Consider the following 15,846-nt stretch of genomic DNA (forward strand, 5'->3'; position numbering starts at 1 on the left):
TTAACTTCTTTGTTTGTGGCAATTTTTGGTGTTTCTGATCTAACGATTATTTATCTAGTCGACCTGTATATTATTTTGTATGTGATGGGTCTGTTAGTTTCTTTATCTCCGTCGCTATTTTCGACTCCGTCACTTTCTGTGATACAAATATATGTGTTTTTGCTTATTTCTGTTACTCTTTATGTCTCTTTTGGTACATATATCTTGTTGACGGGTTCTAAATACTTCCGATTTTTATCTTTGTGGTGAATTATGATTTTTACTTTTATCATTATTGCGTGTTTCATTCAAATTTTATACAGTAACAGCCTGTGTTAGCCGATGATCAGCACCCCAATAATATACTTGTTCAGCTCACGTAAACATAATTATGGTAGAAGATGGGTTATATTTTTTATTGACAATTTTATGTTGTTTATTTCTAGATAGATGTTCTACCAGAAATAGTTCAAGCAGTTGGTAGCCGTGTAGATGTTTATATGGACGGAGGAATCAGAGACGGAACTGATATTTTTAAAGCCTTAGCTATGGGTGCCAAGATGGTGTTTGTCGGAAGACCCATTATTTGGGGTTTAACTCACGATGGAGAAAAAGGAAGCAAGAAAATCCTAGAGATCCTTAAACATGAATTGGATAACATTATGGCCCTTACAGGTAATTATAACTAATGTATGAAATATGAGTAAAATAATGATACATACATTGACCAAGATAATTGCAAAAAACCATTATTTTGCAGTAATTTATAAATGTTAATAACTTTAATTTTTGCATAATGACATTTAATATAGCTACTTAAAATTATGATAATTAATGAGATATTAAAGTGTGCTAAATATTATCCAGATAGAGCAAATAGTTTATAATTTATTCAATTTGTTTATCCCGAAGAGCGATTATTTAAACAACTGTAAGTCTACAGCTATTTTGTATATTACAATACATGAAACTCCAGATTTAGGGTGTATTAAAAAACATTTTATTAAATTTGTTATTAAAAAATAGTTTAAAATTGGCTATCTTTTTAGCTTATAAACATTGATAACAACTTTGATATTGTTTATGCCACATAGTTATATGTAGGCTCAATCAAAAGCTGGCGAAAAAACGGCACTTTCACCTTCTATAACCAATAGGAACCAATATAGTATTTTATTCTTAAAATCATAGCATTTTATTCTTAAAATCATACTTCCGTTGTTTATTAACATTAAGAGCTAAAAATTCAAAGTATTCTAAATGGAGATCTATATTTTGTGATGCAACTTATAGATGGCATATACAGCGATAGAGTAAATAGTTACAGCCCGTTAAAATGGTGGTACTCTTAAATTACCGTCACGGAAAAGTGAAAGGGAGCACTGCCCGAGTTTCGTTTTCTTTTTAGATTGGAACTTAAAATTTGAAGTTAAAGCACTCTGGCAAAATTTGCAATATCTTGGCTTCTATGTCACGTGGAACCTACATGTTTTTAAACTGAGGTAGGTCAACAAAATAATAAGAATTGTGCTATTTTCACCTCTTGGAAAATCCCGAAAAAATAATTAATTACATAAATAAGTTATTTTATTTTACTATTATTTCATAAGAAATATTTAAATTTTATTGATAAGTGTATATTATTTATAAAAAAAGTCAAAGTTATTATAATTTGTTATAAGCTAAAAAGTCAGTACTTTTTCAAACTGTTTTTTAATAACAAATTTAATACAATATTGCAGTATGTTAATGTACCTTAAAAATATACCCATATAAAATCGACTTCGATTAACAGAATACCTCTAGAGTGAGTGTCTGGGCAAGAACAGTTGTTTAAATAATCGCTCTCCGGTATAAACAAATTGAATAACTTATACTTTATTCGGTCGATTTATTTGAAATTTAGCTCACTTTAATATCTTATTAGCTACCAAAATTTGAAGTAGTAGTAGTTATGCAAAAAACAAAGTTATTAACATTTATAAATTACTGCAAAATTAAGGGTTTTTTGCAACTATCTTAGTGAATTCTGTATATATTTTAATTTAGAAACACATAAATTGAAGAACATTTATAGTAGGCACGTAATTTTGTTGGAAAATTTACGGGAACAAGAGCGAGTAAGACACTAGCAAATTGGCAACAGTGTTAGAGTGACCATTATGATATTCTACTGAACAATAGCGTCCATATTATGTGGGTATCAGTACCTAAATATTATTTTACCAACAAGTTTCATTTTCTATAAAGTTTAAATAAAAAATATGGGTGTTATCAACTTCTTATATACCTAGGTAGTAATAATACTAATAGATTCGACTGAACAAAACTTATTGTAAAATAATAATACCTATATAAAAAAAAAATGTTAATAACGGTACCTAATTATCCTATACAATTAAACAGTATGATCAAATATTTACGTTTTATGAACACAAATGCTCATAAGTACACTTCTCAACAATTGAAGTGGATATTATGAAAATGTGTATTTTATTTTTTGTTTATAAGGTCAAATAGAAAAATGGAGTGATATAAATAAAGATTTATTTTTACTTCGTATTTTCATACAGATGAACCGAAAGAAAGAAATTCTTTAAGAAAAAAAAAAAAGAAAATAAACAAAAATTGTAAAATTACAAACCTAAAATTTCCATTCCTACTCAATTTCTAATATCCCGAAAAGAAAAATTAATAGTTTGTGGGTCCACCTATGTGTCGCCCTAGTGCTCTTAACTCTATTTGGAAGACCTCTTATTAAAGTATTGATGAACTGCTGCGGTATACGCTCCCAAATCGCGCGTAATGTATTGGCCAACTGATCTAAGGTTTGGGGCGGTTGAAGGAGCCTGTTTTGTTGCCTAGACATTTCGGCTCAAACATGTTCAATGCAATTCATATCAGGTGAACACGGTGGCCACTCCATTCTTGTAATGCCATGAGCTTCTATACACTCGTTGACAATTCTCGCACGGTGAGGGCGAGCATTATCATCAATCAGAACAAATTGTTCTCCTATTGCACCAAAAAATGGAACAACTATTGGTACTATGACTCTGTCTCGATATCGTTTAGCAGTCATTGTCTCATTAGTTAAAACGACTAAGTCCGTGTGACCGTCAAAACATATGCCTCCCCACACGCAAACGGATCCACCTCCAAAAAGAGTGGTTGGGACTCTCAGAATTTCATTGTAACGCTGTTCTCTTTCTCTCCACACCAATATTCGGCCATCATTCGTATACAAATGAAATATGGACTCGTCAGTAAAGAGACGATTTTCGAAATTTCACTGATAGTGTTCCATCGCCCAGCGATATCTGCATGCACGCTGTTCCCTAGTTAGTCGTGGATGGGTAGCGCGCCGTCTAGCCCTTAAACTGGATGCATGTAACCGTCTTCTGACAGTTTGACTGGAAATCGCTCGTCCAGTAGCATGCCTGAAGATACTGTTAATTCTGGAAGCCGTGAATGTTGGGTTTCTTCTTGCCGTCAGAACTACAAAACGGTCTTGCCGTCGAGTTGTAGATCGTTCTCTTCCTTCTCTATGCCTGTATGTTGCAGATCCAGTTGCTACATACCGATTCCATGCACGACTTATCACACTTTGCGACACATTTAGCCTCATAGTAACCTCTTGTTGAGTTATGCCTTGTTGGATCCAACGAACTAATTGCTCGAGCTGCACTAGTTCTAAACGTCTTTGTGGCATAATGTTTTTGTGATAAATAGATTTCTTGACTTATTGACAACTGGTAAAGCCAATACAAGCACTTTTATACGAATGATATATTCATGTTTGGAACAACATGTCTCTCTTTGTACGAGATAAGGGCGGATAAGAATAGGGAGAAAAAAAACACATGCAAAAAATATTGGCAATAAAGATAGCCTATAGAGTATAGTACAGGCAATTATTTTAAAAATAGTTTTATTTGTTAATTTTAGGAATTTTAAAATTATCCACTTCAATTGTTGAGTAGTGTATTAAAACTTCCTATTTTATCCCTGATAACTTTTATGTTATTGTAATCAGAAAAAATAGAGAATTCATTTTTTAAATTAAATACAAGGCGTTCTATTAAAGAACCAGAACTTTGGTTAGACACTGTGTTAGAGAAGACTTAGTACCTCCATAATTTTAAAATGAGTAAGAGGTCTAAAACTTTTATTAAATTTTTTTTTTATATATATACCTAGCAGGTATTTTATAATAACGTAACCAGTACTTGGGCTATTTTAAATTAAATACTTTGTACCTTTTTGTTCTATCAAGAAGTGTGTTTTTACTCTATTTTCAAAGATATATAAGCAAAACGAGAATATCTACAATAACAATAAAAATAAAGGTTTCAATTGACACCTAATTAAAATTAACCGCTTGCTAATCTACTCAGAGTCACTGTTATCACTGGTATCACTTGTATCTTCTAAATTTATAGTTAGTTTGATTAATGCTGGTAAATAGTTAACATAGTCATTTTCCAATCCGATTACATATTTGATTACATTTTTCCAGTTGGTTGCTGTGATCTTTGTGAGTTCTCTTCTAATTAACTGGAAAACAGTAGACGAAAATTTAGGAGCTCTCCTGATATTCCTTTAAGTTGAGCCCATATTAACTCTATTGGGTTCAATGTACAATAATATGGAGGAAATCTAAGCACAGTATGCCCATTACTGCGAACAGTTATCAACAAAATATTCCTTCTGATACTGTCTATTATGAGCTACCTCTCACAATTGCTTTTTACTATATTATGCCTCAAAATACAAATCTTTCTCAAATAAAAATTCCTGAATTTGTAATTTGTTCCAAGTTATATTTGGAATATTTTTCATTAATCTTGAATGGTATGATCCGTTGTCCATGACACGCACACTATATTTAGGTAATTTCGGAAGAAGAGATTTTTCAAACCATGATTCAAAAATTGAAATTTCCATATACTCATGGTAACCTAGAGACGCGTCTTTAATTTTTTTTTGCAGATATTAATAATACATCGTCGATCCATCCAGTTTCTCCACCGCAGTATAAAATTATAATTCTTTGTCCTTTATTGGGCTGTACTGAATTGGACCACTTTTTGTTATTAATCGTTGAACTTTTTTTCACACCTTTTTCACGGTGTCGTGTCATGAGTATCATACATATCATACAATATTTCGTTTCATTTTTTGATACTCAGTTATCTGCCTGATATTTCAGATTATTTCAGTACTTTCCATTAGTGCCTGGCGCTTGTCTATAGTTTTGTACTTAAAATTATTGGCTTTAACAAATAATCAAAGTGTTGTTGATGCACATGAGAGAATGTCCTTTCGAACCAATTCACTTCGAAGGCTTTCAATAGTTGGAAAAATATTAGCGGCATACATTTTGTATCTTGTTCTGGTTATAGGTTCAATTAAGTTATGTTTTATTTGTCTGAATTTGTCACCATCCTTTCTTCTCTGTCTAGAAGAAGATGTTCCTCCTATAATCTTGTAACAGGTTGCTTTGGGCACTCTGGTTAAAAAACATGTTTCTGCAGTTGGCTCTGATTTAGACAACTCAGAATACAGTCCTGTAATATCAGATCAATATTATACAGATCTACAATTTTTATCTAAACTATTTTTCACTAAACTGCATAAGAAACGTTTTGTAGACAAAAAAATGACTTTTTCATTTTTTAAGTTTGTTTAAAACAGAAACAAAGCAAAATCAGCTATACCTACGTCTTCACGGATTTTTCATCAGCTACCCCTCATATACCTTTTAGAAACCTCAAATAAAATTTTTTACGTAAAATCAATGATTTTTTACCAGATATATAGTTGGTAACTCTCAGTCTAACGTTGTGGTTATAATAATTGTGGTTTAAAGCATGCAAGAAACTACTTTTAAAATACTTCAAATTTGTTAAGACGAAAAGATCACCAGCGTTATTATAATCCAAATTGTTTAAATATAAATAGATTTACAAAAAAGACTTGTGTGTGTGTGTGTGTGTGAGAGAGAGAGATGGCATTAGACAAAAAATCTTTTTGCCACAGAAAATTGTTATAAGGATGTTTAAATTTTTACTTTAGAATCGTTTATAAACTTGATTAGAATATTATATATAGATTTGTCAGAATAAGATAACAGATTGCTGATGTTAACTGGTAGGCTAATATTGAGATTAATTAAATCTAGATATAGGCTTCGAGTCTGTTCCCTATGATTAGGACAATCGAAAAATAAGTGGTTCAAATCTCCGACAGATTTACCATCACAAGGACAGAAAGGGGTTTCATAGATTCCAATCCTATGCAGATGCTCTGGAAAGAGGCCATGGTTAAGTTTTAACCGGGTTATTAACGAAGAATGTACTTTATTATAGTTAAAATTAAAATGGGGAATATTTTTTGGTAAGCATGGATGAATAGAAAAGTAATGGTTTCTTGAAGTCTTCTGAACCTCTTTATATTTTGACATCCATCTTTCCCTGCCAATACTCCTGATAATAGAAAAAAGATCTTTAAAGTAGTAAAAATTTGTAATTTCTGATATCTCAGATGTATTTTTTGCCATACCATCCACTAATTCGTTTCCAATTACTCCATTATGTCCTTTAACCCAGAGTAAAGTAACTGTTTTTTTTTGTGAATTTTAGATCATGTAATAATTTTTTGATATCAAGTATAATGGAGTTTTGAAAACTATCCAATGGATGGCTACGAATAGCTTGTAATACTGCCTGAGAATCTGATACTATTACGATGTTCTCACAATAATTAGTGACACACCAAGTTAGTGCTTTCTGTATAACAGCAGCCTCGGCTGTAAAAATAGAACAACATTCAGGAATTCGATATTTCTCAACATAATTGCTGTTTGAAACAAAAAAAAGCGAAACCAGTACTTTCAACAGTTTTTGAACCATCTGTATAAATTATTGTTAAATCTTCCCCTAATTTGCTTAGTATGGATTTGAATATCATATTAGTTAAAATTGGCAAGTCTGAATAAGAGGGCATTATAATGGTTGGTTTGTCTATCAGAACTTCAAAGTCTTGTATGTAAAAAGGAAATTTTGGGAGCTGTAATATATAAGATTGAAATGAATTCGTATCGATAAAAGATTCTGCAAGAGGAGGAGAATTTTTTATTCTCCAATAAGAATTTGTTAAATTTTCTGTCAAAAGTAAACCTATTTTGTGAACCATAGTTGTATTAAACGATCTGTATGTTATTAGACGTTTGTTGGCTAACATTTGCCTAAGTATGTGTAAAGGTGGTTCCTGGGCTTCTGCTAGAACTGCTTGGTTTGGTGAAGACATCATAGCTCCTAGACAAATTTTTATTGATTTAAATTGTATTCTGTCAAGAGTTAATAGATTTGTTTTGCATGTTGAACCGTAAAGAACACAACCGTAATCCAGAATGGATCGTATGTAGGATCTATAAAACATTAAAGAGATATTTTGATCTGCACCCCATCTTTTTTTAGAGACGAAACGCAGAAGGTTAATTCCACGCTCGCACTTTTGTTTTACGTACTTTATATGGCTGGACCACAAGAGTTTTTTATCTAGGATCATGCCTAGATATTTATACTCTTCTGCTAAGGGGAAATTATAATCACCTATCTGGCATTTGCCTGTGACTTTTTGTCTACGTCTAGTGAAACATACAATCGAAGATTTTTCTTGTGATATACTAAAACCCATTTGTTTCACCCACTTATCTAAGTTACTAAAGCTAAGTTTTAGATTCAACATACAATCTTCATAGGATTTATGGCTGGTATATAAACATATATCGTCTGCATATTGAATTATTTTGCATTTTTCATCCATCAAACCATGCAGATCTGCAGTATAAACATTAAATAATAAAGGACTTAGAATTGAGCCTTGTGGGAGACCGTTATATAATATTCTTGGACCGTGTAATACATTTCTATGGTCCCGTAAGTATATTTTTCTATTCACATACAAATTTATTATATTTACAGATAATCTTTTATCTAGATGGGTGTCATATGCACCCTTTAAATCTAGAAACAAACATAGCATAAATTCGTTTTTTGAAAAACAGAGTTGAATATCCGTAACTAAATGTATGAGAGCATCAATGGTACCTCGACCTCTACGAAATCCATACTGTGAGTAGGGAAAAACTGAACTACTTTCAATAAAATGTTCTAATCTAAATTTTATAAGCCTTTCAAAGGATTTTGTCACACATGATAATAGAGAAATGGGTCTATAAGATGATGGAAGTTCTGGGTTTAAGTTAAATTTGAGTAAAGGGCATATGATAATATTTTTTAAAGTATCGCAATATTCTTGTTTCAACCACCAACTATTAAAGATTTGTAAGAGAACATCTTTGGCATTTGACTTCAATTTGTCCAATATCTTATAAGTAAAACCGTCCAAACCGGGGGCTGTATTTCTGCTTTTTTTTTAGTGCGAAATCAAGTTCTGAAGGAGTAAAAGGTTTTGACATGGAATCTACACTAGTATTAAAACGAAAAAATTCTTTAATCCTACCTGTCTGGCCAGATTGGGCGATTTATCGCCAATTGGGCTACTTTTAACAAGTCTTTGCGACAAAAAATTTAAGAAAGTCGCAAATCGCAAATTGGGCGATTTTATACTTTTTAGCATAAGTCACTTTATATAGTTATAGATCTCACATTTTCATCCAATTACGTTTGTTGCAATCTCTGACGTCAACAACGTGTAAAAGTTGTAAATTCCGTGTTGTTAAGCACAAACCATACATACTCTGAGAGTATGTATGGTCTGTGTTGTTAAGTCACCTATTTATGCACCTGTGAAGAAGGCAACCTGCGTTGCTAGTTGCTACCTAACGACCTAACCTAAAAAACTGTTTTGTTTTGCTGAAAGAAAACCATCGAGCAAAAAGACGAAAGAGGGAATCTAATCGTTATGAAAAGGCGACCAAAAAAGTGGCCTCTGATGGCGGACATATCCGGAAATGCGAATGCGCCAAATTTAAATTTTCCGACACTTATTAACAGTAGCTATAAAATAGTTTTCAGAATGTGTCTGACGAGAAAATTTTAATTAAATATTAACGATAACAGTCTAAAATGTGAAACAATTGTTAAAAAACTTCAATATAAATAAGATTTCATGTGACAGTTGGGACAAATAATAACATAACCAAACTAAATTTGATTTCTTAAACAAGGAAAGACTCTCTTTCCTTGTTTAATTTGGCCTCTCAAGATGGCACTTCCTGTCTAACAATATTTTTGCCCCCACTACCTTTACATTCCCTCTTTTGTCTTTTTGCTCGATGAAGAAAACGCACATAGATAATAGATAAGTCAAAATGGTAGTATAAACGCATGCTAAATAGAATTTCGGTATAAATTTGAAGACCCCGAAGTTAAAAAAGACACGTTAAAACTGCCGTCTTTATAGTTTACGCTGAATAAAAGAAGTCACCAGAAGGTAGAAAATAGCAATATGGGTAAATGGGCAAAATATACCAAAAAGCATAATAAAGAATGGGAGCACGAACCATTATTAAAAGGTTAGTAGATATATTTATTTTTTACTGTGTGGCATTTCCGGATTTTTTAGCAGGGCTTAATGCATGAGCACAAAATATTAAGTAAGTAGATATGGAATTACAGTAGGTAAAGTTTGGTATTTTTAGGATGGTTGATAGGAAAACAAAAAAATGTATAATCAGGTACTGGATTAATTATAGAGAGTTATTGTAAAGTATGTAACATAGAACTTCGCTCACACAAAGCTGATTTATTAAAACACGCTGGGACCTCTAAGCATAAAAGTAACATGTCAAAAATAGATAAAACGCAGCTGAGTATACATAGCTTTGGTAATGATATTTACACAGCTCTTTGTCTTTTTTATAACCTTCTTTTAATTTTAGGTATTAATAAAATAAGCCACATGCGAAAGAGAAACGAACTTATTCTAAGTGCTTATGTAGCAACCCATACCACAATTCGAAGTGTTGACCACATTGGGGAGATAATAAATAAGATAAATGTCAAATCAACTTCTGCTAGCTCATTGACACAATCCACCTCAAATACAGCACAGTCAGAAACCATAAAATTACACAGAACAAAGTGTTCTGCTTTAATCAAAGAGGTAATAGCTCCATCACTAATGTTTGAGCTTATTAAAGATTTGGGAGATTCTCCATTTTCTATAATTGTTGATGAATCGACAGATGTTTCTACTGAAAAGTTATTGTGTGTCTGTATTAAATACTATTCACAGAACAAAAATGAAATTATAACACAATTTCTTACATTTATTGCTGTAAAACAAGCAACAGCAGAAAATTTATTTACATGTATTTTTGATTTTTTTAAAAGTATTAACTGCAATTTGAACAGACTTATTGGTATTGGCACAGATGGTGCTAATAGTTTGTGTGGAACACATCATTCTTTATATACATTATTAAAAGAAAAATTAGATCTTGATAATTTAATTTTAGTGAAATGTATTTGCCATACCTTACATTTGTGTGCTTCCAAAGCCTCAGAAGTTTTTAAAGATGAGGTAGATTTTTTGTTAAAAGAGACATATAATTGGTTCAAGTATAGCTCACTAAGAGTTGCTAAATACAAAGAAATTTTTGACCTTATAAACTTAAATGAAAAAAATAAGTTTTCTAAATTAACTCAGCTGTCAGCCACTAGATGGCTTTCTAGGTTTAAAACTGTTGAAAAAATTCTTTCCCAGTATTTGGAGCTGGAGACATTTTTTTCCATTAACTATGTAACAGAAAGATGCCACACAGCTAAAATATATGACACGTATAAAAATAAGGAAAACAAATTGATTTTACAATTTTTATTACCATATTTAAAACAAATTTATAATTTAAATGTATATTTTCAAAAAACTGATATAGATCATTATAAAAGTTATAAAGATATTATGACATTTATATGGTCACTGGTAAGGCAAATACTAAAACCTGGTCTAATAGAGCATTTAAATCTTGAATCATTACCAAACTCTTTAAAATATGATAACAACTATTTAGCATTGGATGATTGTGATTTCGGATATTACTTTCAAAAGGAATTTGAAGCTGAAGCAGCTCATATGTCGCCAGAACAAATTTTGCTTCTTAAGCAGAAATGCTTAGATTTTATTAAAATTTTAATCCTAGAGCTTGTCAAACGTATGCCTACCCATATGGAAGTATTTCAAAAGGCACAAAATTTTAGTCCAACTATTATATTAAATCATAGAAGACCAAAATTTACTGATCTACCTTTACAATTTGCACAAAACTCTATATCTGAATTAGAAGTTCAGTATCGAAATATATTATCTGTAAGTTGGTCCGAGATTTTTCCAGAAGGCATATCTGATGACCCTCTTAAGTTTTGGAAAAAGGTAATAACTTATGCATATAATATATGAATATACTTAATAAATGCAGCAGGTGATTTGTTGTTTTTTGAACTCAGCATATTTGCTTTTAAAATGTTAAGTCTTCCTAGCTCAAATGCCTCTGTGGAAAGAGTTTTTTCCATAATGAATTTGGTAAAAACCAAGATTAGAAACAAAATGATGTTGAAGCTACTGAATTCAATATTAATTATAAAATATCACTTTTATGTCAACAATATATGCTGTCAAACATTTGAGCCCTCAGATGAGATGTTGACAAGGTTTACTTCAAATATGTATGAGACTAAGATACATAAAAGTGAACATGATAACATTGAAACAGATATTGAAGAAGCTAAAGTTTTTAGTATTTGTGAAAAGTATTTGTAATGATAATTGTATTTTTGAATAAAAATTGTTAATAAATCCTCAATACCTTTTTTTATTACTATGTACATTATTATAATAAAAGTTTTCATCACAAAATAGTGTCAGCCATTTTTTCCTACCTTTTTTGCAAACACGTATTAGGCTAGATTAGTAATATAAATAACAATAAAGTGCATGATAACATTGAATTAAGATAAAACATAATAAAGAAAGTCTAGTTACTGAAAAGAAATACGAAAATATAAAAAGTCCCCCAATGAGCAAATAACTTTTTAATCCATTATTATTATGGTACCTGTACGAAACGACAATACATATTAATTTTAAAAATTCATTTTTTATTACCAAAGTAATTTTTTGTATTAAATAAAAAATATTTATTTATAAACAAGTGATACGTCACTAATAAAGTGACGTATGACGTCATACTAGTGGCGACATCTGTCGAAAATTGGCGACATTTTGAGATTGGATTGGCGACACGAGGAAAATAAATCTGGCCACACTGAATCCTACCAACATTACCAGAGGCAGATGAAGGTGCAAGTTGGTCTAACATCTGTTTAATGAGATTTTCAGAAAGTTGAGGTTTTTTGTTGTACTGATAGTTATTGGAAATTGATCTGACGATTTTAATAGGAAAATGATCGGATCCCAATGTGTCGGGATATACTGACCAGTTTATACGATTTGTTAATGAGGCTGAGGTGATAGTCAAAACAACGGCAGAATGATTGCCACTCGCGGCGATTCTAGTAGGTGTTCCGTCATTTAGAGAAACTAATTCGAAAAAATCCATGCTTTCGACTAATATTCTACCATTACGGTCATCCGGGATCGGACCCCACATGTAATGGTGGGCATTAAAATCACCACAAAAAACTGTTTTATTATAATCGAATTGTTCAAATAAATGTATCCAATCAGTCTTTTCTACTCTGATGTCAGATGGTTTATATATAGACACAAAAGATGTATTAATTTTGTTAAGTAAGACTGCACACACTTCTATTCCGGTATTAAAATTATAGTTAATGTTAATTATTTGATAATCAATGCCCTTTAGTATGAAAATGCCTACACCGCCATAGCCACTTTCACGGCATTTTGAAACAAAATTATACCCTTTTAATTTCAAGTCTATTTGGTTTTTCAACCAAGTTTCGGATAAAATTATAATATCTACATGAGAATTATTAATATAATTTATGAGACTATCCCTATTACTTACTAACGATCTACAATTCCATTGTAAAATATTTAAGGAAGATTGAGTAAGTTGACTGTGCATTTGGAAATTAATAATACGAGTGAATGCTTTCATTGTCACTCGTCGCTAAATTATCCGTTTCTGTGTTATTACCTGTTTCTTCTAAATTATTAGAAATAAGTTTTCTTAATTCATTTTCTAAATTGCATATAGGTTGAGATTGATTATTGGTATACATAAGTTGATTAATATGAGATGTGACAAGTAATATAAGTTTGTCTTTATAGTCAATAAATTCGTCCCTGTAGGGATTGGGTATTATAGGATTAGATTTAGGGGTAGGTCTTTTGCTAGAAGTTGACGCAGAGGTATATGGTAAAATTGGTGGAGAAGTTGCTTTACGTTTATTATTTGTAGAAGTATGAATAGTTTTCCTTACCGGTTTATTTAATGTGAAATTAGGGACATTGTTAGACGAGGTAGGTAAACTGGGAAAATTGGAAGTGTTATTTAGAATAGAAAATCTATTATTAGTTATTATTTTTGCGTAACTTGGATTGTTATGTAATTGTTCTGCTTCTCTGAATGTTATATTTTCTGATGCCATTATTGCTTTGATTTTCTTCTGTTTCTCGTATATTGGACATTTTCTAGACAACGAGGTGTGATCGTTGGTTTTACAATATATGCAATGATTATTTTCATTACAAGTTTCTACAGTATGGGTGGTGTCTGTACATTTTTTACATCTACTGTCCTTAGATTTACATTGTTTTGAGGAGTGACCATATCTGAGACATTTATAGCATTGCACTACCGGGTGTATGTATGGATCTACTGAAAAGTTGCATAAATTAATTATTATGTTTTGTGGAACCTCGTTGCCCAAAAATTCTACAATTATCATTTGTCTTGATACTAATTGAGTTGTGCCATCGTTGTTCGTTACTTTTCGTTGCATCCTTTGAACATTTACCACTTGTCTCTCGGATATTATCGCATCCTTTAAATAATTCTCCGAAAAGAAAGTATCAACCATACGGACTATGCCCTTTCTATGTGTATAAAATTTTGGAATATAAGCTATAAGATCATTTTTATTTATTAAATCATGATTAATTATTTTATTTGCTATAGAATAAGTTTTAAAAATGACTTTTACCCTATTAATGCCAACTGTTTTTATATCAAGTACATCATTTTTAATGGACGAATCATTTAATAAAAAATGTCCTACCTTCATTGGAAATAACCTACCGATATTTTTATTTTTGTGTTCAATATACACAAAGAATGGGGCCTTATTGCTGGGTTTATACCGGTTTTCAAAATCAATTAAAGTATTTACAGACCTGTTATCATCAATATTAGTTTTTTCAGACGTGTTTACGGAATGTAATTCATCGGGCGGTCTATGACCTCCAATAGCATCTTCTTCCATACTTAGATTTTTTGGAATACCAAATTATGGGCCTAATTTGCACTAAACAAATTCACAAAATAACACAATAGCGATCACTATCAAACTCGCACCGACAGCAATATCAAAACAAACCGCTCTCTACGGCTATCGACTCGGGTATGCAAAAAAAGACTTAAACGACAAAATAACATATTAAAAGAATTAGAAGCCTAAATGAGGTACCTATTACTTAATACCAAAATGAGAGATAATGCGTTTAGTTTAAAATAAAATCATCCAAAACAATTAATGACTCGTTTAATTCATATTGCTGTGACTCATGATATAATCATAAGCAATAATAATACACGACTGGTTTAACGAGTAATGAATATGATTAATATAATTTTTTTTATGTTTTTATAAACATTTTTTATTTCTTCTTTGCAGGTTGTACCAGCATATCTGATATTAATAAGGATCTCGTGGTACATGAATCCTTTTATTCTAAAATTTAGTATGATTTAATATTGACTAAAACTCTACATTACCGTAAAGAAACACCAAGTAACTGCCAACTAATGAATATTAAATAATTGTTATATAATATAGGTTATTATTATATATGAAAAGTAAATATAAACTTAAAAAATAGTCTTTTGTTAATACTTATGTATATGTATTTTAAAACAAAATATAATGAGGCAAAATTTACTTCGATTTTTCTACATAATATGTCCTTCTATATTAAAACCTCATACGATTATTTTAATCTACAATAAGTTATTAAAATTGTAGTTCATTTTAAGGTATTAGAGATTTATTCCTTATTATATTACTCATCTTTATTCTATAGCTCTTCAATCCTGCCTGGGATTTGGCCTGTTCAATGACAATTGTACTCCATTTCTTTCTCTCGTGGGAAAAACTGGGTAATCCCAATTCTTTATTCTCCACTGAGATAATTGAAGACATAAGTGGATAAAGGTGTTATGTCACATTTTTTTAGTTCTGAGTAAATTGATAAAATACATTTTGATCTGGAACTTTTCTATTATGTTTTAGATTGAAATTGGTAAAACTCTATTAGTTAAATGAGTTTAAAGTATTGTCTGTGATATGCTTCAGAAATATTTCAAGATGCAAATCTCTTGAAAAAATATTTTTTTGTGTACATAACACCTTTATCCATTAACCTACAAGAAAAAGTTTATATGATTTATTGTGAATAAAGGAGTTATATAGATATGAAAGTAAGTTATTCTTTATTAAACATAATATTATTCTTTATAAAACATTTTTAACACTAATCAAAACTAAACTAGCACGATTTTTGGTCTTGGGGCTGTTCTGATTTTGCTTTAAAACATCTTCATAGAACCATCTCTAGTCGGGATCAATAAATTTGAGTTGATCTCTTAAATTGGACATTTTCTCAGTTGTAAGACCCCCGCATCTGGGCAGC

General features: G+C 31.0%; 1 protein-coding gene across 1 annotated transcript in view; it reads left to right on the forward strand.

Annotated features, from left to right (window-relative positions):
* LOC140447800 (2-Hydroxyacid oxidase 1-like) overlaps positions 1 to 15,044 on the forward strand; it is a 43,952-nt gene extending 28,908 nt beyond the window's left edge. Inside the window, exons 6-7 of the mRNA XM_072540669.1 lie at positions 426 to 654; positions 14,832 to 15,044. Coding sequence (XP_072396770.1) covers positions 426 to 654; positions 14,832 to 14,899 — 297 coding nt within the window. The 3' untranslated portion in view covers positions 14,900 to 15,044. The remainder of the gene's footprint in view (positions 1 to 425; positions 655 to 14,831) is intronic.
* Positions 15,045 to 15,846: the final 802 nt, after the last annotated feature.

The sequence above is a fragment of the Diabrotica undecimpunctata genome, chromosome 1 (assembly GCF_040954645.1).
Source record: "Diabrotica undecimpunctata isolate CICGRU chromosome 1, icDiaUnde3, whole genome shotgun sequence".
NCBI classification, from domain to species: Eukaryota; Metazoa; Arthropoda; class Insecta; order Coleoptera; family Chrysomelidae; genus Diabrotica; species Diabrotica undecimpunctata.